The 24,077-nt window shown below is 37.2% G+C and overlaps 2 protein-coding genes across 4 annotated transcripts in view; one reads left to right on the top strand and one right to left on the bottom strand.

Annotated features, from left to right (window-relative positions):
* The window catches only part of adam22 (ADAM metallopeptidase domain 22), a 104,500-nt gene that overhangs the window by 49,603 nt on the left and 30,820 nt on the right, over positions 1-24,077 (top strand). For all 3 annotated transcript variants that reach the window (XM_051956303.1, XM_022196005.2, XM_051956304.1), the window contains 5 exons: positions 2,100-2,184; positions 19,172-19,238; positions 19,358-19,434; positions 20,688-20,762; positions 21,788-21,859. In XM_051956303.1, coding sequence (XP_051812263.1) covers positions 2,100-2,184; positions 19,172-19,238; positions 19,358-19,434; positions 20,688-20,762; positions 21,788-21,859 — 376 coding nt within the window. The remainder of the gene's footprint in view (positions 1-2,099; positions 2,185-19,171; positions 19,239-19,357; positions 19,435-20,687; positions 20,763-21,787; positions 21,860-24,077) is intronic.
* Positions 12,263-18,005, bottom strand: cldn12 (claudin 12). Its single transcript, XM_022196006.2, has 3 exons — positions 17,847-18,005; positions 15,403-15,636; positions 12,263-15,318 (listed from the first exon to the last, which is right to left on the bottom strand). Exons 2-3 carry the CDS (start codon positions 15,619-15,621, stop codon positions 14,470-14,472), a joined length of 1,068 nt encoding a protein of 355 aa, XP_022051698.2. The 5' UTR covers positions 15,622-15,636; positions 17,847-18,005; the 3' UTR covers positions 12,263-14,469.

Here is a 24,077-nt window from a genome sequence, read left to right on the forward strand (position 1 = left end):
CACCTTCAGCACACACGATCCTGGTCCTGATCCACCGGAACACTTAGAGCAGAGTGGATTTCACTGTGCAAGCATGGAGCACAAATAAATGTGCATTATTATTTCAATTGTTCAATCTAAGGGCCTTGGATGACTTTATATCTTTTTTAAAACATTCTGCTGTTTTCTAAACTCTAAAAGCCTCTAAAAATCATTTTTCTGAGCCGGATTCGAACTCTAAGTGATTTAATCCCATGTAGATAAATACATTATCAGCTGAAGTCGGAACAATTTTGGTTAATTAAAAAGAAAAATGTGAGTCTTTTGCTGTAAATTGAGATTTTTCTTTTTGTTTTCAACTGATATTTGCCTTTTTCAAAGACAAATTATGATATTAAGGATATATAAATGGTAAATCATTTTTTAAAGTGTTTTTACCGATTTTTCCCAGTTTTGCGTTACAGATTTTAAAATAATGATACAAATAAGTAAAAAAGTAACGTCCTCAACAATAATCTGTATTGCTATGAATGATAATTCCTCCTTTAACAATGTTTGATCAAAAAATTACATATATTAAAATGTTAAAAGTATAATTTTGAAGATATTTGCCATCATTTGAAGGAAAAAGTATGTATATTAAGGATTGAAAACTGGCAAATCATTTGTTAAACTGTTATTTTACTGATTTTTTTCTCTGTTTTAAAATACATATTTAGATTACTAATAATTACACGAACACAGAAATAAAGTATTAAATTTGCATTTTGGCCCTAAAAAAGTCCAAACTGTAAGTAAAGTCCTCCTCAATAATCTATATTATGAATAATTCCTTCTTTTGCGGTGTTTGACCAAAACTATTTTGGTCAAAACAATTTTCACCACATTTAAATTGGTAAAAAAACAAAAACAAAGCATAATTTTTCAGAAATAATTTTCCATTATTGTAAAGAAATATTAAGTATATCATGATTTGAAAAATGGTAGATATTTTTTAAAATGTTATTTTACAAATTTCCCCTATTTTACATTAAAGGTTTTAAAAAGTAATAATAAAAAACAGTCATAAATTTACACGCTAGCCCAAAAAAGGCAAAAACTGTAAGTAATGTCATCAATCTGCAATTTTTAAAAAAAAAACTCGAGTTTTTACTGTATTTAAATTGGTAACAATATAAATTTTTAGATATTTGATTTTTTTATAAACATAAAAATTGTTTATGAAGGATTAGAATGTGTTAAACAAACTTTTTGAGCGTTACTTTACAGATTTTGCCTGTTTTGTTCAATTAAATCACAATGAAATCTAGTAAAATCACAGAAAAAATATAAAATTTTCATGCTGACTGTAAAAGCATCAACAAAATCAGGCCAAAACTGTAAATAATGTCCAAATCAATAATCTGTGCTTCTACAAATAAAATTTTGTTCTTATAGAGTGTGTGACTGTAAAATTACACCACTAAAAAGATCGTAACTTTACAGATATTTACTATTATTTTCACATTCCATTCATATCTGTTGTAAAAATCATTGCTTTAAATACGACTTCTTGATCATATTTGCCTTTTTTGTACTAAAAACTAACATTTCAGCGCAGAAATGTTATTTTTTGTACTAAAAACTAACATTTCAGCGCAGAAATGTTATTTTTTGTACTAAAAACTTATTTTTTGTACTAAAAACTAACATTTCAGAGCAGAAAAGCTGTGTTTTTTTTGTACAAAAACTAACATTTCTGTGCAGAAATGTTGTTTTTTTTGTACTAAAAACTAACATTTCAGAGCAGAAATGTTATTTTTTGTACAAAAACTAACATTTCAGAGCAGAAATGTTACTCCACTGTGGTACTTTTCCTCCATGAAGTATCTGAGTACTTCCAGCGTGGAGGGCCGCAGAGGATTCTGTCCAAAGCGTCACCTTGTGGGAGAGAATTACAGTTATTACTCCGACAAACGCTGCGATAATGCATTAAGGCCGGCGAGCACCAGCGGATGACTAATCTATCAGCCTGATAGCCGAGGAGGAGTTGAATTCAGATGCATTATTCCATTTGCTGATGAATAAAACAGCAGAAACCTGCGCTGATGTGAGCTCTCCCTCCTCTTTCTCTCTTTCAGTGGGATGTTTTTCGACGGCAATCACACCTACATGATTGAACCTGGAGGACAAGGCAGCAGCAGCAGCAGTAGCAGCAGCAGCAGCGTAAGTACAGATCTGTGAACCTGAAGGAGCCGCTGGTGGTTGATCTCAGCAGGGTTATCAGGACGTCTTTTCACGTCCAGCTGCTCCTCGTTGAGTTGAATAATCCGTCATGTTGCGTTTGATGTTCCCCCACAGCCCTCTGTGTCGGTTCCACCTGACGTCTTCATGCGTTCTCTTTTAGTGGATGTTATTTAACGGTTTTAATTATTTAGAATGAAGTTGCCCTTGAGTTTTGCATCTCTCTGGTCTGGTTAGTAGAAAATTTGCACCTCAAATCATCACCAGCTTGAGCTGTTCTCCACCGCAAGAACTTTCCATCATATGAGGAAGAACTCAGTGCATTTCCATCTCTAACTAAAGCTTTAGGGATATTTTCCATGATTGGTTGGACGAAAAGCAGCGACAGTTTAGCAATGAAATAAATAGCAAAGATGCGCTGATTAGAAATGTGTTTGAAGTTACATTTCCTTCAAAACCAAACTGACTGCAGTTTAGCTGTCTAATTTTTAGAAAACTTGCCTGAAGTAGTTCATTAGTTTAACCAGCTCCTACATAAAATGCTGCAGTAATTATTTAGAATGAAGTTACCCTTGAGTTTTAAATGCCCAGGCCTGGTTAGTCGGATTGTTTTCAAGCTGCAGGTGTCTCAACAAAAAGGTCTCTGTGTGGAATTCAGATTTCTAGTTTTATTTCTCATGTGCTCATAGAACAGGTGTTAGATCCAATAGCTACCATTTGAGTGTGCTGTTTTGCAGTCTCGGTTAACTTCTCAGTCAAAGTTGACGGATCCAACACTGGCATTGGAAACAGAAAGGCTATATAGGTAGATTAGAGCTAGTACTGTAAGCAATTAGCCACAGATGTTTCTCCAGAGACTAGGAACCTTTGAAAGAACTTGTCTGTGCAGGTTCTCATTCATCCAGGTCATGGTTATCCAAAGTAGTTTAAATCAATCCACTGGACTTTAAGAAAGTTCCTTGAAGACGTTTCACCTCTCATCCAAGAGGCTTCTTCAGTTCTGGTGGTGGTTGGTGTTGCCTCAGCTTTTAAACCTCTGTGAGGTGTGTTCAGGGATGTTATTCCAACGACCGATACCAAAACTCATCTGACTACTCAACGATGGTCGTTGTATCGGTGGGGGTCATTGAAATGCACAGAGGTTTAAAAGCTGAGGCAACACCAACCACCACCAGAACTGAAGAAGCCTCTTGGATGAGAGGTGAAACGTCTTTGGAGGAACTTGTTTCCACCTTTGAAATCAGGGTCAAGATCCTTGTTTTGGGGCAATGCTTTTCAAAAGTACAGAAACCTTCAAGTTGGGGTTGATTGCTAAACATTTATGGTCAGTTGAGTACTCACAGCATTTAAAATCAGCCACCATTTAAAAAAAAAAAAAACTTATAGCTGTAAACAGCTTTCCAATGAAAAGTAGCTTTAGGAAGAGTCTTTTTTTTTTTGTTTGTTTTGCTCATTCATCAAACAAAATAAGACACTTGGGTTTTAACCTGACTCAGTTCAGTGGACAGCATTATAAAAGGCACTTTATCTGTTTTTATGGTGATAAGGATGCCAGTAAACTCCATCGGAACTGCTTATTGGATCATTAAATAGCTTCAAGCATTATTTATCTGTTCTTTTTCTTTCATTCCTTCAGCCACGTCTCAGATACACACTGTATAGTTATTATTTCTTTTAAACAAACTCTATTTTCTACTTTTACCACTGGCTGCTACGGAGCTGATTTACGAGAACAATTTTTCTCGGCTTCACGAGTCAGTAACTGTCCTGAGACGAGGTCAGGGCGAACCAGAATCAGTTACGGAAGCCTGAGTGCAGCTCTGAGCGCTCAGCCGGCTAACAAAGGCAGCACAGAGGCCTAAAGCCAATTAGATAATAGAAACCCAGGCATTATGATCACAGAGAAAGGACTGATCTGAGATTGTCTAAAGACGCCTTAAGCAGGACAGCGAAGGAACAAGACGCCGATACTGAGAGTGTGATTCTGGTCTAATTAAAACCTCCAGAAGAAGAGTGTGTCTGGTGTTAATCAGGGAAAAGAAGACGAGATAACGGAGGTCAGGGACTCAAGTGTTTCTGTGTTGATGCAAAGCTGCTTAAGATTCATTCAAATATGAAGGTTTTAATGTTGAAAAAGCAAGTAGGAGAGAAAATAACGAGGACGGTCTCGCTGCTGGCAGAGGGAAAAAAAGGCATGAAACTGAGCGACAAAGCGAACAAATCTCTAAATGAAGCGTAATTAGATTGCTTGTGATGCCATAAACTGTAAAATAAGAGGAGATAATTGGTTTGTGATGCTATTTCATGAAAAATGTGAACTTTAATGAGGATTCTGAAAGTGAAAATGGAGGAAATATGAGAGAGGAGAGGAGTGATAACAATTCCTCCTTCGTGTCTCTTCTGCCTCCGTCACTCCTCTTCGACGTTTTCTGGAGATCCTGAATTATTAAAGCGACCAGAGAGAGGCTCAGATCTAAACTCAGAATACAGCTGCAGCACTCCTCTACAGAGATATACCGCCTCGGTCGCCTTTTTTTTGGGTCTCGATGACGTAAAATGCATAAAAATTGGAGGAGTTTCTCGACTATTTCAGTTTTTTATGTGCCAAACCTTCGGCCGAAATGCTGCTGTTTATCAAATATTAAAATACGGCATCTTTTAGTGTCACACGTGGAAGAATAAAAGAGAGACACCAAAGTTCTATAGAAGTGAAATTCACAGAACATGTTTGTGTCAAATAAAACAAACAGAAGAACTGTAGAAGGCTTTGATTATTTCATGTGTGAATAACAAAGTCAGCCATGTTTTAGAAATGTGTTTCTGCTTTTATCTAATAAAACAATAAACTCTGTGATTCCTGATAAAAAGGACCATGGAAAAACTAATTTAACCAAGATAACACATCGGCAATGGAATAAAAAAGTAATTAAAGAGTCCGACTCCTATTGTTGAATTAAAAAAGATCTAATTTACTCATTTAGATCAACCCTTTAGAGCTGCAGACTTTGCTTTAATTAGTTGGGTTGACTTAATAATGTCATTTAAACTCAAATTTCTGCTTTGAAACTAAATTCAAGTCGAGGTAACTTAATGAAAATGGCTTGAAAATGCATTTTTTCTTCATTGTAAAGTCAGGATTTAAACTTGGTTTGTTAAAATTTAAAAACTCCTGTCCCATAATTATGTTATTTAAATACGCAACACTTAAAAATGTATTCACAAAATGGAAATGCTAGTTGGAAATACTTCATTTTTTATGACTAATCTACTCAAAAACTCATGTTTATGCTGCTAATCATTGAGCAAGCAGTAATATTTCCCCTAATTCAGTATTTATTCAGTAATAGTTTGAACATAATTTCATAAAAATTGCAGAAATTCCAAAAAGTTGAGGCAAACTGTTATGTATTTTTTGAGCTCACATATTGTATTTTGAAGCATAATTTTCTTTCCTCGATTATTTTCATTTCATGCTACTTTATGCTTCCATATTTACCAACAGCTTTAGTCATCATTACTTAGCAGATGCAGCTTTTACACAGACAGCCTAAAGACCTATTTTAATTGATTTCATCAGTACATTTGTTAATATTACTTTTGTGCTTAAGTAACGATTGCAAAATGTGTCAGAGCTGCAAAATGTTTGGTTTCAGCCTCGACATTGTGATATGAAGTAAAGAAAAACGCATCAGACAGCACATTTTCTGCAGCTTGATACAAAAAGAAAACTAGCACAGTTCTTATTCTCCATTTACAACAGCAGCGTGTTAGCCTAGCCGCGCTAGACAACCCACGGCAACGAATTTAATTCTCTGCCAGGGTGGGTCTAGTTACCCTCCATAAGGCTCGAGGCTGGATGCTCCTAAAACTGGCCGGACCAATCACCATGAAGTGTAGAGTCAGAAGGCGGGCGTAACTAAGTGACGACAGAGGCGCAACGATTCTGACAGAAACAAACGGCGCACAATAAACAGTTATCTTTCCACTCGGCTTTGGCCACAGCCCTTAAAGATTTGAAGCTAAAATTCAACTTGAAAGATAAACAAAGGATGGCACTGAAGTGTTTCATTGAGAAGAAAGACGTATTTGGACTTATGCCGACGGGATATGGCAAATCCTTAATATACCAGTTGGCTCTGCTGGTTGGGCTCTAATGGGACTTAGCCACAATCCGCTCTAGGAACTACGTCAGCCTATTCGTTGCACTGATTGGTTGTATACCTACCCAATTGCTGCAGAGTGATTTGATAGACAACCTTTTAGCCCGCCTCCCTCCCTGTCGAGCGGCCCTAGGCCCTTGTGTCTTCAGAACATGGGTCTAGCGTGGCTAGGCTAGCAGCGTGTGGTTCCATCGGGAAAATTGACCAAATCTAAGCTTAAAATTGTGACGTTTCAGCAGAAATTGCACTAGTTTGGACCTAAAACGTTTCACTTTCAGCGTGGCGCAAATCTCAACCGCATTTAGCCACATTAACAACGCACTTTGTGTTTTGTGAAGCAGTTTGAGGAAGGAAAATGTGCCAGAAACAGACAAAAGCAAACGGTTTGTTGCTTCCGACTGTTTGTTGTTTCTCTTCTGAGTTCGTTAAACTCCTGCAGCAGCATCCATAGTAGTGACTCTAATGCACATTTCTGAGCGTAGAACAACAGAGATAACTGCAATAAATGCCACATAAAGTCTATTTGTAAGTGCTGACACATCTCTGACAGCTGGTTCGTATCTCTGTTGGCAGCGTTTGTTTTGTTAACTCGGTAACGCTGAGGACTGAATCTTCTTTCTCTATTTCGCTCTCGTTTCGTGTGTCTCCTGCGACGCTCTGTTTGGTGTGCAGGTCGACCTCAGACAAACAGACGTCTGGTCCGCTGTAAAAACCATGAATTTATCAGCCTGAATGTGGAGGCTGTTTGCCTTGCAGTGCTCTAACTGTGGCTCTTCTAATGTGGAGGGAAGTGAAAGGAAAGAGAGAACCTTGTCAGACGGGGGCCGTGATGAGATGGAGCCAGCGTGGCTCCTGTCGGCCATATGGTGAATCCATCTGCCCTTCTTCCGCCAAGGCACTAAAAGTTATGCAGGACATTAGTCCAACGTGTCCTGAACAAGCTCCTCACTGCAAAAACTCCAAATCCTACCAAGTTTATTTGTCCTATTTTTAATCAGAATGTCTCATCCTACTTGATTTAAGATCAATTCACTTAACAAGAGACATTTCAGCAAGATAGAGGGATTTCTTTTAAATATCTTAAGTCAAACAATCTTGAAATGATCTTGTTTTAACCCTCCTGTCATCCTGCGGGTCAAATTGACCTGTTTTACGTTTGTTTTACGTTTGGAAAAAGAAAACAAGAAATTTTCACATTTTCAACATTTTTTGGGAAATTTTTGGACATTTTTTGGTGGGAAAAAATGATTAAAAAAGCACGTTTCTTTACAAACATTCGGGGGGGGGATCAACCAAAATCCAGCCAAATTCACTGGATTTTGGTTGATTTTTTTTTTTCCCCCAAATGTTCATAAAGAAAATAATTGAACTTTTACTGATGTATATGGAATCACTTTAGACATTTTTAGGATTTTTCTTTTTGAAAGATTTGTATTCATTTTTTTGACAATATTTACAATTTTTAGATATTATTTTATTTTTTTAATTTTTATTTCTTTCCAAATTTGAAGATTTTTTTTAAATAAAACTTTTAAGGAATTTTCTTAATAAATATTATGTAGATTTGTATAAATTCGGTGATTTTTTTTTTTTGCTGAATTTTTGATTTTTTTTTTTTCAGGCAAGGCAACAATATTTTTTGATGAGGACAACGGGAGGATTAAGACACCTAAGCTTGACAATCCTGGTAAAATACAGCTTAGAATAACTTTCCCCAGCTAATTTTAAGATCTCAATATTCTACAGATCATATCTTATTTGAAGAAATTTTACCAAGCCATTTTTCATTTGTTCTATTGGCAGATTTTTTCACTTATGTCAAGGTAAAAATTCTTTGAAATAATTTTTTTTTTTGTCCTTGTTTTGAGAGGGGCATTTTCTCCAGTGCTCTTGTCGCTTTCTGTCTGGTCCCGTTTTGCAGCGGTGAGCAAACCGGATCGGCAAAACTAAAGTTCACAAGCTGAGGACGTGATGTTCTCGGGCGCTACGTGGCCGATAAATCTTGCACTCCTTCTCCGCTGTGAGTGTTTGTGCACAACTCGTTGCGAGGACGTGCGATGCTGACTCGAGTATGCAGAGAACGCCATATGTTTGATCCCTCCTGCTTTCTTGGACACCTTCGCAGCTCCACCTGCACCTCGGGGCCGCTGAGGTTCCACCCAAACAGATCTGAGGCTGTCGGGGAGAGAAAACACGGAGCTGTGTTTGTGTTGACGGTGCAGAGTTCAGTGTTGGAGCAACGTTTCAGCTACGAAGGCAGAAAAACCAAAGAGAGAGCAGTGATGTATTCTGTTATCTACTGTGGATTATAGAGCAGAAACCATTTGCTGTTTAACTGACCAGTAGAACAACAAAAGTGTCATACTCGCACCAAAATACAGGCAGATTTGCAGCTTTTCTCCGTCTCAGTGGCATGTAAATATAAATACAGTAAACTGGAGGTGCTGTTTTGCTTTTTGCATTTAAATATTGTCCACTATAAAGCAGATTAAGTCTCAGAAAATGATGCGTTAAATGCCCATTTCATTCATTTTTGGTCCAGCTGTTGGAAAATTGCATTTACTGTTAAGTGAATTTTAGCATTTCATCTCACTGAAGTTTAGTTATTTAGCACTAAACTAAACCGGGGACTAATGGAGATTGGGTTAGCTCTGCAGGTGTTCCAGAAAAAATTCAACTTTGGCCTGATTGTTAAAGGACTATAATAAATATTAAGTGATCAGTAAAGTTTTTGCAGTTTATTCTAAAGGTGCATCAATGTTTGGAGCAAAATTCATGACAAACTACCCCAAATTTTTGCAATATTTGGATCAAAAATGACAAATTTGAACGTCATGATGCCACTAGAAGGGAAGTAAAGAAAGTAATTAAAAGATGCAGGATGTTGGGGAAAACTGGGATTGCAATATATTGTTTTTCTGCTAAATATTTATATTACAATACAAAAAAGTACAGGAATTTTCACTAGATGACTTGAAAAAGTCTATTTGCAAAGAGGTAATCATTCTGGAGTAACCAGAGTGGTTTTGTAGGAGAGAATCTGCATCAAAAATCAAAATAACATTATTTAAAGGTTTATTTTTTTTAAAAACTGATTTTTTTGTCACGTGATTTTCTGTCTCATTTGTGTGCTTTTGTCAGTTTTTTTGTTGTTGTCAGGTTTGTTGTGTCATTTTGTGTCTAGTATTTCTCATTTTTGTTGATTTGCATCTCATTTTGTGTTATTTTTGAGTCATTTTTGTGTTTCAAAAACTCTTTAATGTGAGCAAATCTCATATCAGATTTCTCTCGTGGGTTAGTTCTGGAAAATCACAATTGTGCGAGTTTCTTTTTAGTATAAAGCTGAAAAAAAAACTTGCAATAAGATGTATTTGAGTTCCTTCACATTGCATTTCATACAGTAATGAAATAATATATGGTGCAGCTTGAGAGTCAATATTTGGGTCAAATTGCACAAAAAAACTTCAGTATTTTTGGAATATTCCACTTAAACCCATAAATGGTTACGACAGAAGCATTTATCCTCTTGGAGCATTAATATGTGCACAAAAACTAATCTTAATCCATCCAATCCGGCTTCTTGAGTGAGAATATTTGCGGCTTTTCTCCGTCTCAGTGCCGTTTAAATGTAAAGCAGTAGACTCTGGGGGCAGTTCTGCTTTATGCATTGAGTATTATCCACTGAAGAGCAGGTTGAGGTTTAGAAAATGAAATAATAAATGCTCATTTCACTCTAATCTTGAAATCTTTGGTAAAACTGCATTGTCATTTTGTCTCGAGGCTTATTGTGTTCGAGCAGGCAGGTTAAATCTTTAAAAATGAAATGTCAAAACGCACTTTTGATGAGGTCATGGAGCGGACACGATGAAATGCAAATTGGATTATTGCATTTTAGACTCTCAGTTTAAATAATTATTTGAACAAAGTCTGCTCTGGGCTTCCATAACTCAGTTTAAATACGTAAAATTGAATATTTCTCTTTCCGAACACGGTGACGTTTGTCTGGTTTGTGTTTTTGTTGCTGCAGATGTCAGATCCTGTGTGATGATTTGACCTGCAGGATGAAAATGAGGGAGGTTTTTTGGGGGGGGTTGGGAGGTGAAGGTTGAGGATGGGGGGTGGAGGAGGCAGGTTTTAGGGTTGGGGGTGTTTTCGTGAGGTGCCAAGAGGAGGATTTTTTTTATTTTTTTATTTTTTATCCCAAACAGCAGGGTTGATGCTGTGGAGGTTGATATGGGATTAAAATAAAAACCTGGAGTCTCCCTGTGGCCTGAAGCCAACTTCACGTTGCTGAACCTGGACCGGCTCCTTCACACATGCTCCCAGTGAAAAGCGTGTTATCCTCCCTGCTTTATATTCATGAGCCGGCGGTCTGAGGTACCATCTCCCCTGGCAACCACAAGCCCCGCCCCTCCTCCCGTCTCCCTCCGACATATGAAAGCCATCTGTGTGCAGCCTTAATCTCCCTGCCGAGTCTGAGATTATTAGCTGGGAGTGATGATGTGGCGAACAAAGAGGCCTCGGTCAAGGAAGAAAGAAAACGCTTTGCCGGAGCAGTTAATTCACCGGCAGCGTGTGTGAATGAGCTGCAAGTAAAACAAAAGCGGCCATTTAATCAGGCGCTTATTAATCAACAGCCACTAAACTCCGGAGTGTCGCATCAGAAGGAATCAGTTCCAATTAGGACTGCTGCAGCTCAGGCCGTTAATTCAGCCGCTCGGGTCACATCAAAGACGCGCTGCTTTTTTTTTTTAACAGAATGCACACTGCCGGTAATTGGCTTCAGTTTCTGTCTAACTTCAATATTTATCCACAGAGTAGATCACAGCTCAGGGCAGGGGTTGCTTTAAGCCTCTGAACCCCACTGTTGGGTTTTAAAAGGCCTGTTTTCTTTACAAAATCACCAAAATTACACCATTTCTCAAAGCTGGAAACTATAAAAATGGGGGAAAATCACTTGATTTACTCCAAAATGCAGTTCAGATTTGCGCCACGTTGAAACGGAAATGTTTTAGCTCCGACTTAGTGCGATTTCTGATGATTTTAAGCCTAGATTTGGTTCATTTACCCAATGGAACCAAATGTCACCCATAATAATTGATCAATGACTTTAAAAAAGGTGTAAATCTGAATACGTTTTCAATTTTTTCCGCTTTTTCAGCATCAAAATCACTTTATTCAACATCTTATTTAAAAATTCATCAAAAATCAATAGTTTGTGCTAACTAAATTCTGCAAAAAACAAAATATTCTGCACTTATTGATGTAAATATGAAGCCATGACTCACTCAGCTGTGACTAACAGTCAAGAGAAAAAATTCAGAGTTTTCAGGTGAACTGCAGGCAGTGTTCCTACAGAACAGCAGTCGGTGTGTAGGCTGAGCTAAAGGAAGACAAGCTCGTAAAGTTTAATTATTTTATTACATCTTATTATGTATTTCAGTGTAGTTTACTGAATTATTCTGCTGTCAACTATTAAGTCTAAATAAAGATGACAAACTTCGTCTAGTTCCTGCTTTTGAAATTAGAATGTATAAATTAAACGATGCAGAGTTGATATTAAAGCTGTGATGGATGCTTTCCATTATTTTCTGATAATTCATTTGTGAAAGATTTCTAAATAACTTTTCTAACACCACAGATGAGTGATTCTTCAAGCTATTTATCTAATAATTTGAAACCATCACCGGAGCAGATTCTTTATAAGTCAGTCCGACTAAAACGATGCTCAGTTTTTGCCTGTTTTTTTGTTGTTTTTTTTTGTGAGGATGAACAAATGACTTGCGTGACTTCTTGCAGTAAATCAGCCTGACAGGGTGTCAACTCCACTGATTACCATGAAGCAGTTATTAAATTGCTTTGTCATTCTCGTCCCTGCTGAAACAAACTCACACTTCTGATTCTGTGATTATGTTTTATTTAAAACAAAAAGGTAACAGTGTAAAAAAAAAAAAACAGCTTTCTTTAGACTATTTCATCGATTCCACGTTGCAGAAGATCAAAAGGCAGCGACACTTAATTTGGCTTAAACTTCACTGAACGACGTCACATTTCCAGCAAAGTTAGCGAAAACAAAACACCTCAGACCCTTTATCAGGATCTGATTAATCAGCTGAGAGGAGACAAAAAGTCACAACAATAATAGAATCAAACTGCTTTCATACATCAGATTTAACAGCTCACAGGGTTCATCGTTTTTGACACCAGATAAAGTGTTTGTTACAGTAAATTAGAAGCAATACAGTTAAAAAACAACAACACTCGGTACAGTGAGGGAGCAAAGGTGATGTAAACTGGCACAGTGTTCATACAATTAGTGCATTAAAAAATATATTTATATATAACAGCTGCTGTTATATATAACAACGACGAAAACACAAACAGGTGAGTCAGTAGCCGTGATTCCACTGAACTCTAAAGCGAGGCAAACGTCTGAAATGTGGCACAAAAAAGACAGAAACAAACAAATCTTTCTCCATCTATGCGAAAGAAAATGTTTTAGGGTGTCACAAAAGTCATTATGCGGATTAACCCTTTATAGAAAAAGTAAATAAAAACTATGTGAACTGAGCAAAATTAGCAATAAAAATAAATTACAGAAAGACGGCTTGGTAGTTAGTAGTTTCCCATTCAGGAGCACAGAATATAAAGTAAATAACAGTGTTAAGCTAGTGTTATATTTACCGTATAAAAGAGATGCTAGGATCCTACAGGGCCTGAGTAAATTCCTCTCTAAAGTCTTCATTCAGATGCTGGTGTACCCTCTGATTCTGGAATACATAGTTAGTGATCTAGTGTGTCCATATAGGACTAAAGTAGTAGAACAACCTGTCTGTGTGTCCATGTAGTAGTGATAACAGAAACACCTCCATACTGCAAGTTTGGAATGAGCAAAAGCACATGAAGGTAACATCTCCAACAAAAAATGTAACAGAAATAATAATTTTGCAGATGAGCTGCGTTTCTTTTCTTTAGTGGAATGTCAGGAATTTAACCCTCTGAACCCCAAAACCCGCCAGCAGGTTTAAAAGGCGTGTCGTTTTTTTAATTTTAAACTGACAAAATTAGATTAGACGGAAACAGTTGGCAGATTTTCAAACTTTCTAATGGTTCTTTAAATGCATCGTGTGACGTACGACTCAAATCTAAATTCAAAATCACTTCATTCTACATGTCTTATTTAAAAATATAAAACATTAATGGTTTGCAATTGTCAGATTCTGTAAAAAACAAAAAATTCTGTGTGCCTCACTAAAACTATTAAACTATTAGTGACTCGGCTGAGACCAACAGTAACGTGTCAAAAATTCCTAGACTTTTTGGCTGAACTGCAGGATGTGTTTACACGTAGCAGATAGAAGACCAGTCTGAAAAGAAATGAAAAATGGAAATATTCAAATGAAAACTAGCATTTAGAGCCAGCATTTTTTTTGCAGTATTTGTAAAAAGAAAAAGTATTTTTTTTCATTTTGATTCCAAGAGTTTTACATTTTTGTAAGATTAGATCAACAAAATTCAACTTTTTTTGTCCCTTTTTATGATTTATGTCATTCTGCACAGGAGACAATTCTGAGCTCTTTCTCCTTTATGGTTGTACACAAGTTTACATTGCATTTAAAAATGTGATCAGAGGTTTAAAAAAATGGCCCAGAAATTGCTTGGAGTTCAGAGTGTTAAACAACCTATTAAACGTCATTCACTGTAATTAGTAAGTTGCTTCATTGGCCACGTCAGCAAGTGTGGAATAATTATTTAGTGGTCCTGCTCTGCTGGTAAAATAGTGAAACAAACCAGCTGATCGAGGCATCTTTAGTGTATTTGGCTGTAAATAAAGTTTTTCCTTTCCTCAACAGTGAGCTGAACAGTGTCTGCACTTCAGTAATCAACACATAAAAGAAAATCTTGTCCTTCATAAAGCAGCTCCAGGGCACTTCTGACAGACTCTCATCCTCTGTATTCAGAGCTGATCTGCCTGAAAGAATTTCTGAAAGTATCACTCCGGAGGCTGCGAGTGGCTCCCATGTTATTAACGTTCATACATCACAGTGTATTAGTTTGATCAGTGTGGAGGTTCGTGGACAGAAGCCTTCAGTGTGCCGAGGTCATCTCACTGGGCCTGTGTCAGCACGGGAATGTCGATCTCTATGGCCGACATGCGGGAGCGGGTGGAGTAGCGGTGGCCGGCGTAGCTGGAGGCGTAACTCTGGGATGGAGCATAACTCTGGGATGGAGCATAACTCTGGGACGGAGCGTAGCTTTGAGAGGGAGCGTAACTCTGAGAGGGGGCGTAGCTGTAAGCCTGAGTCCCTCCGACCTCTGATCCGTACCCATCCGGAGCAGAAAGCTGAGACATGTAGACCTGTGTAGCAGCCGGGGCGACCACGCTCTGAGCGTAGCCCTGCGAGGGAACAAAAGGCTGAGTGTCGATCACCGTGGGAGGAAACGTCTGCGGGGGGAACGGCTGCGGTCCGTAAACCGGCGAAGGAGGAAACCCGTTGGCGGTTAGCGGCTGCGTGGACAGAGAGTTGGACATGGACGGTAGAGGCAACCAGAACGGCGACGGCAGCTTCTTACACATGCAGTACCACATGAACATCAGCAGCGCCGCTAGCATCAGGCCTCCAGAGCAGCCGATGGACACGTAAACAGCGAAGTCGTCGGAGAAAATGTGGTCGTACTTGATGTTCATCTCCTTGGTGCGGAACAGGAACCACACTGAGGGCGCCAAGGGGATGGCTCCGCCCAGGAACAGGAACATCCCAGCCACCAGGTGACATCCGGCGCTGTTCACCAGGAAGCGGATGGTTTTGATGTCTGGTTCGGGTTTGTCTGAGCAGCAGCAGGTCTTACACATCCCAGCCATGCACAGCAGCAGGGCGAAGGAGCCGAACATGATGCCGATAGGGAGGCAGAACTGCAGCAGCCGCAGGTCCAGCTGGTCCACTTTAGAATACCACTGGAGAATAAACAAAAACAGGATTTATTTGGATCATTTAGGACATAAAAGTGACAAAAAAACAGCAGATGAGAGGAAAAATACCTCTGAATCATAGTAGTAACATCCTGAATAGCCATCCTGCTTCACACATTTAGCCCACAGCCCATCATACACGCTGATATTCTTGGCGTTGCGATTGAAGGTGACGAGTCTGGTTACGCGCCACTGTGGGATTACCGCCGCCACAGCGAGCCCACCCACAGACACAAAGGCGATGATGAAGGAGAAAGCGTTGGTGGCGTGGATGTCCCGGCACGACATGGCTGAGGCTGTTTCCTGGATAAACACAGGAAGGCAGACAGAAAGCAGCGGCTGCTCAGTCCAAAGGGAACAAACAGTGAATAATTTCTTGCATGCAGAACTCCTGGAAGAAGAAGAGGAGGCCTGGCTGTAAAAGTTTATCTGAATGGCCCCATTACCATTGAAGTGAGCTAACTGTGCCACAGGCTGACCTAGCTGTGGGCTACCCCCCTGTATCTCTATTCACCACAGTGCAGTTGACCCAATATCTGCCGTCCCTGAGAAACAATGCTCTCATTTCATCAGCAAACAAAGTGGGAATGACTCGGTGGCTGAAGCAGCAGGGAGAGACTGTCTATGCAGCAGTGCATTACAGAGACTGCACAGCTCAACAATACGCAATTATATTAGAGGCTTGAACTTTCTGTAAATGACAGCGTGCAACGACGACTGACCACAGCAATGCAGCTTCACAGATACAAGCTGATACAGATGCTCTGCTTATTACTAATGTAAAAAGAAAAGATTATGTTCTAACGGCTCTTTGTTGGTTATCAGTCAGTTCTGCAGGTAATTTAAGTCTTATTTACTGTGTTTAAAGGGCTTTAAGGGCTAGTACTTCTGTCGCTTTTCCAATAATCGGTGTCAGTCATTTAAAAAATGATTCCCAATCATAATAATAATTCAAAAATGTGCTGTTTTAGCTCTATAACAGGTACCTCACCTATCTGTAGTAATTCTGTCGTCGTGAGCAAGTACAGCTGCAACGATTCTAGTTGTCAACTCCTAAATTAATCTTTTTCTGTGAGTGATTAATCAGATTGAGTCCAGCTTCTAAAATGTGAATTTTTTCTGGTTTCTTTCCTCCACTATGACAATAAACTGAATATCTTTGTCATCTTGGGGTTGGGGAGACACAAATGGACATTTTTTTAAACATTTTTGATGGAGCAGAGACAAAGCAACTGAGAAATTAATTAAGAAAACAATCAACAGTTTAATCAACTGTGGAAATAATCATTAATTGAAGCACTAGTCCAAACTGATAACAGCCAAATAACACTTAAGGATAACTGCTGAAATGTTCTCTTACTTTATTTAAAATGTTAAACATGAAGGCATTTCAACACCGCTTTGGATTGGACTTTGTTGTAAAGTTTCACAGCAAGTTTTTCATTTAAATGCAAACATGTATCAGTTCTAAATCTGTTATCAGTCTTTTTGATGCCTAATATTCAACATCAGCCCTGGGAAAAAATGAGTCCAGTTCTTCCACTAATATCATTTTGACAAGTTAATATTTGTGCATTTGTAATTAAGGCTAAATTCTATGCAAATAAAGTCATTATAATTCTATTATTTTTGACAGATATTGCAAAACGAGTCACTATTTTAGTGGTAATGGTCATTTAAGCATTTCTGTCTTCCTGACACAAACGTTAAAATTATGTAATTTTTTTGCTGCAGTCTGCACCAAACAGGCACCACGATGCTTCATTTTTAATGAAGCATTTTACCCTTTTAAAAAATTTACCTCCTGCAATTTGGATATTGCACTAGATGGATAATATTTAGAGTAAATGTTCCGCTCTGCTTCTAATGTCTTAACTTTACTTTGAGTATTTTCATGGCTTCAATTTAATCCACTGTTACAGCTGTGCATTTTATTCTGCTTCACTTTTAGTACTTTAAAGTTTTAGATATGATTGACTGTAACTCACATGTGAAAATGAGCTATTAAGTTGTTTTGTTTTTTTTAAACCAGCACTGGGAAATACAGAAGCAAAATAAAATACAATCAAACAAGCTGACTGCAGTAAAATAACCGTACAAACAGTAGACGAGCTGTAAGTTAAAGCCAGATTAGTGGGAGTGAATATTATGAAGAATAAGTGAGTAATAACAGGCCTTTAAACAACCGTTATTACATCCAAAACAACAGGTTGTCAGCTAGCATAGCAGCTAGCTAGGCTAACTATCGATAGTCTTGCTGGCTGTGACGGGTTGTTTGTGTTGGTACACTCAATTAAAATGTCGATAATCAATACCTGCGCGTATCAATATTTCAATTAGCTAAAATGTATAACCTGAATGTAATTAAATGATTCACAAATGTGATAAATTTAACGCTAACTACTTAGCCAGCTAGCTTATGGCTAACAGTTAGCATTACAGTAACCTGTTGCATCTCGATGTTTTTTTAAACTCAATCTGAAGCTGACTAAATCTAACAGAAGTCACAGTACCTGGTGTTTTCAGATGTTGTACCGGGTTTACAGTGAGGTTAGAGGCATTTTTCGGTTCTCCGGTACAGACTCTAACAGGAACCGGAGCTCGGTTACAGTAACTAACTGAAGGCCACGGAGAGTCTCCGCCCTCAGCGCTGCCTGACAGGATGTTTACCCGTCAGAGCTCCGGAGTCGCTCTTTCTCTTATTCTATTGAACATTTTTATTTATTTGTTTGTGTTTTACCATAAGAAATGCGTCGTTTATCTTAATTGATATTCATAAGTGTTTTTTTATTTTGTTGTTGTTTTTTTGTCTGCGTTTCCTCGAAAATGACGTCATTCGCCTTCAATATTATTAACGTTTCATTTATTTTTTTATTCCAAATGATCCCTAATACAAAGAAATGAGAATTAAATTTCTATATAATTGTAATATAATACATTTGCTGTATTATAATGCTATATTCAGCGTGAGGAAACGTATTGGTTTAAAAATAACTCTATTAATCATCATGTTTTATGGTAGAAATGATCTTTATGTATGTATATATGTAGTTTTTTAAACAATTTTCAGTGTGGAAGTCCTATTTTTTTTTCATAATGCTTTGCACTGTCACCGCTGGACTTTGAAAACACTTGGATATGACTTTATAGCCACAATGTGTAGCTCTCTTTCTGTGATGGACCCTGGATGTAACATTTTTAGTGAAAAGAAACAAAAAAAATAGTTAAAACTCAGCCATTCCTCAGTTTATACTGTATTGCAATTATCAAGGACATTCTAGAAACTGGCAACAGCATTTGGAATGATATAGAAGCTGTATTTTCTCAACGATGTATGACATTTTCAAGATGTACGAAGAATTTTAGACATTTTAATGCAATCTAGCACATAGTCTGACTGTGTTTTGTCATTTTTTTTCATTTCCAGCCAAAGAAAATTTGTTAATCAAATAAAATCTGTATAAATCAAAATTTCAGTATGAATCATGTGTATGATACAAGACATAAAGTGTAAACTGCAAAAATATAACTTTAAGAATCTGTCCTGGTATTATTTGTTTACTAGCTGTATAATAAACCCGTGTTTCTGTCCAGTTTATTTTATGTATTTTCAGGTTTCAGCTCAGGTGAATCGAGCTGCTTTCCTCCCAGATGAGCTCATTTGTTCTTACACGGATAAAATCAGATCTTTATTGTTTCTCTATTCATCTTCTCCAGGGATTCGCTCTTTGACCTGAATGCTGAAATCTTTCTCCTGGATAAATCAATTTGTCCACGATGCAGGAAAAGTCGGTGAAAATCAGAGTCTTGGCTGATCAAATTCTTTTGTGTCTTTCAGGGAGACGTTCGCATCCACATGATCTATAAATCTGCAGGTCAGGAGATCCTCAGCGATCTGCTCGGAGGTAAGGACTTAATGAGCAATGAATATTTATAGAGGGAAAACTGTACTTTAATTCACCTTAATGAAAGTGTGTTTCTGTGTTCCTGAATATCAATAATAATTAATATTCCTGTTTACCAGGTGATCTACCGGAGCCTCCATTTCCCAGCCCTCCATTTCCAGGATCCAGAGTCGTTCACAGGAGGAAAAAGAGACAAGTATGAGTCAGCTTTTACATCTTTATGCTTGTTTATTTATTTTAATATTCTGAATTACAAGCAGTATTTCTACAAGAGTGTTCTTTTCATTTGGCCTGCTTCAGCACATATTAATTGCCAGTTATGTTGGTTTACTGTGATATTTTTTCATATCTACTTATTTTTTGATTAGTTAATGATCTTTTATCTAAATTAAAATGCATATGTGAACAATTATGGATATTTTTCCTTCATAAATTCATGATTTAAACTTCAAAGCTTTCGCTGATTCATTACAGGCTGTTAGATAAGTTAAAACTTTATTCATCCCGAAGTAAATTATTGTGCCAGATATTTCTTGTTGTATGTATTTAGTATTTTTATTATTATTTAATTACTGAGAGAATTACCTTATATGTGAGATTTGTTTGTCTTAATATTTTTGGGCCAATTATTCAACTCAGTAGACTGTGATATTTTTGTTTTAATGCTGTTTTTTAAAATGTTTGTGGACAGTTGTTTATATTTTTTCCTTCATAAGTTTGATTTTTTTATTTTTTTTTATTTAGGCTAATTTATCTTAGGGTTTTTAAAAATTTTATGGCTTGTAAGATTAGATAAAATATGACAAAACCTTGATAATTCCAAAGGAAAATCTTGTGCCAGATCTTGCTTGTTTTTCCATTTTGTAAACATATGTTTAATTATTATCAGTATTTCCTAAAGAATATTCTTTAAAGTCACCCAGCTTTATCATGTCAAACTTTATCTGTATATTTGTTTTGTAATTTTTTTTTGATCAATTTAAGCATTTGTGTATTTATAATATTTTATTATAGTCTGTTTTTTGTACTTTAAGCCGTGTGCATTTATAAATCTTTAAATTTTATCCACATTATCACAGACCTGCTGATAAACTCCTCGCTGTTTGTCCAAACCTGCTGTTTCCTTCCCTCATGTTTTATATTAATTCACAAAGAAAGTGCAGTTTCCAGCTGTCCTCCTACACATCTCCTCCTCTTTTTCGTCTTCTTCTTCTTTTTTCATAAAATATTCATCTGCTGCTCTCAGACAGTCAGATGTCTGCAGCTGAATGTCTCTCACAGCTGCTTTTATTTTTATTTCCACCAGACTAACCTGGTTTAGCTTCGCGGAGTTCACATTTATCGATTTCTTTTATTTCCTTCGTGATGCAGGAGACATGAGTTGATCTTTGCGTTTACTGATATTTAGTGTTTGTCCGTCTTTATAATAAAACTTTTTTTTCTCTTCAGGCTCCACAAGCTTCGCGGAGTGTCGACGATGAGACCAAATACATCGAGCTGATGGTGATCAACGACCACCTAATGGTGAGAATGTGCATTTATTGCCTGCTGTATGTGGAAAATGAAAGGGGGAAAAAAGAAAATCTACTCTTTTTTTAAATAATTCACTGTTATTTCCCACTTTTGGCAAATTACAGATATCTAAATAAAAATCGAGACACAAAACAACCACAAAAACACACAATAAGCCTACAAAGGACACAAAATGGCTACACAGAGGCGCAAAGTTACCATAAAAACACATAAAATGGCTGCAAAATGACCACAAAAACACACAAAATGACTGTAAGAGACACAAAATGCCTACAAGAGACACTAAGCAGCTATAGACACAAAACAAGCACAAAACTCACAATTAGTCTACAACAGACATAAAATTCCCTGCACAAAGTTACCCAGAAGTGACCCAAAGTTAGTATGAAAACACACAAAATGACTGTAAGAGATACAAGAGACACTAAACAGCTATAGAGGCATATAACAACCACAAAAACACACAAAAGGCCTACAAGAGACATAAAACATCTACACGGAGACACAAAGTTACCCAGAAGTGACCCAAAGTTAGTATGAAAACACACAAAATGACTGGAAGAGATACAAGAGACTCTAAACAGCTATAGAGGCATATAACAACTACAAAACACACAAAAGGCCTACAAGAGACATAAAACATCTACACGGAGACACAAAGTTACCCCAAAAAACACACAAAAAGGGCTGCAAAAAGACACAAAACAACCACAAAAACACACAACAAGCCCGCCAGAGACACGAAATGTCTACACAGAGACGCACAATTTTAAAAAGAGCAAAATATAGAATATTAACGGGCTGATTCTGAAGATGATAAAGTGAGAATGTGTCTTTAAATGCCGCCTTTATTGTGAAGTTTTGGCCTAAATCTACCTGCCTAGCATCCACTGAGGCTGGATTTGTTTAGTTTTCTACACCGTAAAGGTGGCATTAGCAGTGAATGTGCAAACTTTTCCACATTGAAATGCGTTAAAGTGAATTTGCTCCATCCCTCTGTGTCTGCTTCTCTTCAGTACAAGAAACATCGGCTCTCCGTCGGCCACACGAACAACAAAGCGAAGACGGTGGTCAATATAGCCGACATGGTAAGAATCCTATCGATCCTCTTCTTGGAAACCTCGCCACCAGCTCTCCGAGGCATCTGCAGCTGATTTCTCATTTAACCGGCGTTGCTCTCTTGCGTTTAAAGCCTCTGCTGACCCACAGCGAGTCGCCACTGAGCGGCCAGTTAGGAGTTTTCAGGTTTCAGGGGCACCGGAGCTGCAGCCGCATCCCGGCGGTTATTTCCAAGTTTGATTATTTGTAGCCCCGTCTGTGTGCTGTGTTCCTGAAATGTGAGCGGCTGCAGGGTCACGTCTGTAAGCCGATAGGACGGTGGAGCCGGAGAAAAAGGTCACGCCGTTTGCTGTGCCCTTGAAGATGATCATATGAAGCAGGCTTGGTTTGGGAAGGACACATTGATTTCTACTGAGCATGCTCAATAAAACATCAGCACACATTATAGTCGGTAAAACATGGTGTTTTTTTGAAAATTGCTTGAGTTTAATGGCGTTTTAATGCACTTATTTGTTCTGCTAGCAAACAACAGGTTGTTATTACGCAAAGAGGAGGAGATATTTCAAGTTCCTGCAATAAAATTTCATGTATTTCTGCACAAAGACGCTGTTAGATGAGTGGCATTTAGCGACTGCCAAGGACTGGAGGGGCAAGAAATCCTTCCAGTTGAATCATCGATGCAAACAGTGAGCGATGTGTTAGAAAGTATGAAGATCTGGGATTTAAAAATAAGGAATGCTCAAGTCTGAGTGTATAAAAATACTTGCTGGAGTTCTTTCAATAAGAAATGCCCAATCATAAATGAGTTTACAGTATGTTTACAACATGAAAAATGACAGGAATTAGGAGCAGATGAACTGAAGAATTTTATTTGGAGCTCTTCAAAGCATCCACATCACAAATACACACTTTTATAAATGATTATTTGTTCTTTTACATTTGAAATTAAATACTGTATTTAAATTGGCAAAAAAATCTTTTTAATTATGTATTTTTTCAGATATTTGGTGTTGTCTTAAAGAAAAATTGTATTTATTCGGAACTGAAAATGTGGAATAATTGTATCTAGTGAACTGTAAAATTACGCTTTTCTTTTTTTCTGAACATTCAGTATATTTTCTCAGATTTTTCTTGGGGTTTTTTTTGTTGTTAATTTTGTATTGTTTTTGCAGTGTATTCTTACCAAAATGCACAAATATTACATTTCTGAGAAGGTAGCATATTAACTTTAGGTGCATAACGCTGGCATTACATGATAATAACTCAAATCACAGGAACCTTTAACCTTTAAAAACAGACAACAGCAATCTGTATTTTTAGAATTTATCCTTTTATATTTGACTTTAAAATGACAGTTTTGCTATATTTAAGTCTATAAATAATATATTATTATTTGAAAATGTATCTATAGATAATAATTTTTTGTTGTGTAGTTATTTAATGTATTTTCACTGTTTTGTAGCATCTTCTGTACCTAATGTATTTAAATTAACGCTGTCCCATTTTTACTGTTTTTTAGTTTATTATTTACATAAATTTTAAGGAAGGTAAAGATGGTAATTTGTTCTTTTACTATGTTAAAATTTTAAAATCACTCCATTTTTCTGTATTTTAATCTACAAAACTATTATTTTCAGACAAATTATAATATATTATTATCTATTCTGTCTGACATTAAAATTACACAATTTATTTCTGCATTTAAATCAGAAAAACATTTTATTTTTTCACATATTTGCCATCATTTCACAGAAAATATCAATACTAAGTACTGAAAAATAATAATTATAGACACTTTCTAGTAAGCCATAAAGTCACACCCTTTAACTGATTTTTTTCTGATACCCTTGCTGTCAATTTTTTTTTACAGTGTATTATTAACAGAATCTACCAAATTTTAATGACGCTAAAGCTGTAGTTTTATGTGCAGAGCAGTATAAAGCAGCACAGGTCTGGTGCACACTGACTGTCTGAAGGTGTCATTGTTCCTTTCACAGCCGTATTATTTATTATTTTTATTATTTATTCTAATCTCTCCACACAAACCGGGATTAAACCGATCATCTCTCTGACCGCTCTTGTCCTCTTTTGCTTCACATCATCGGCGTTGAGTTTTCCGTGTTGTTGCTCTGCTCTCCGGTGTTTGTCTGGCCTGCAGCCCCGACAGGTTTTCCGTCTTATGAAAGCAAACATTATTATTTGTTTGCAGCCGGTTCGTCCTTCAGACTGTAACCTGTGTTGACTGTC

The sequence above is a fragment of the Acanthochromis polyacanthus genome, chromosome 12 (genome assembly GCF_021347895.1).
Source record: "Acanthochromis polyacanthus isolate Apoly-LR-REF ecotype Palm Island chromosome 12, KAUST_Apoly_ChrSc, whole genome shotgun sequence".
NCBI lineage: Eukaryota > Metazoa > Chordata > Actinopteri > Pomacentridae > Acanthochromis > Acanthochromis polyacanthus.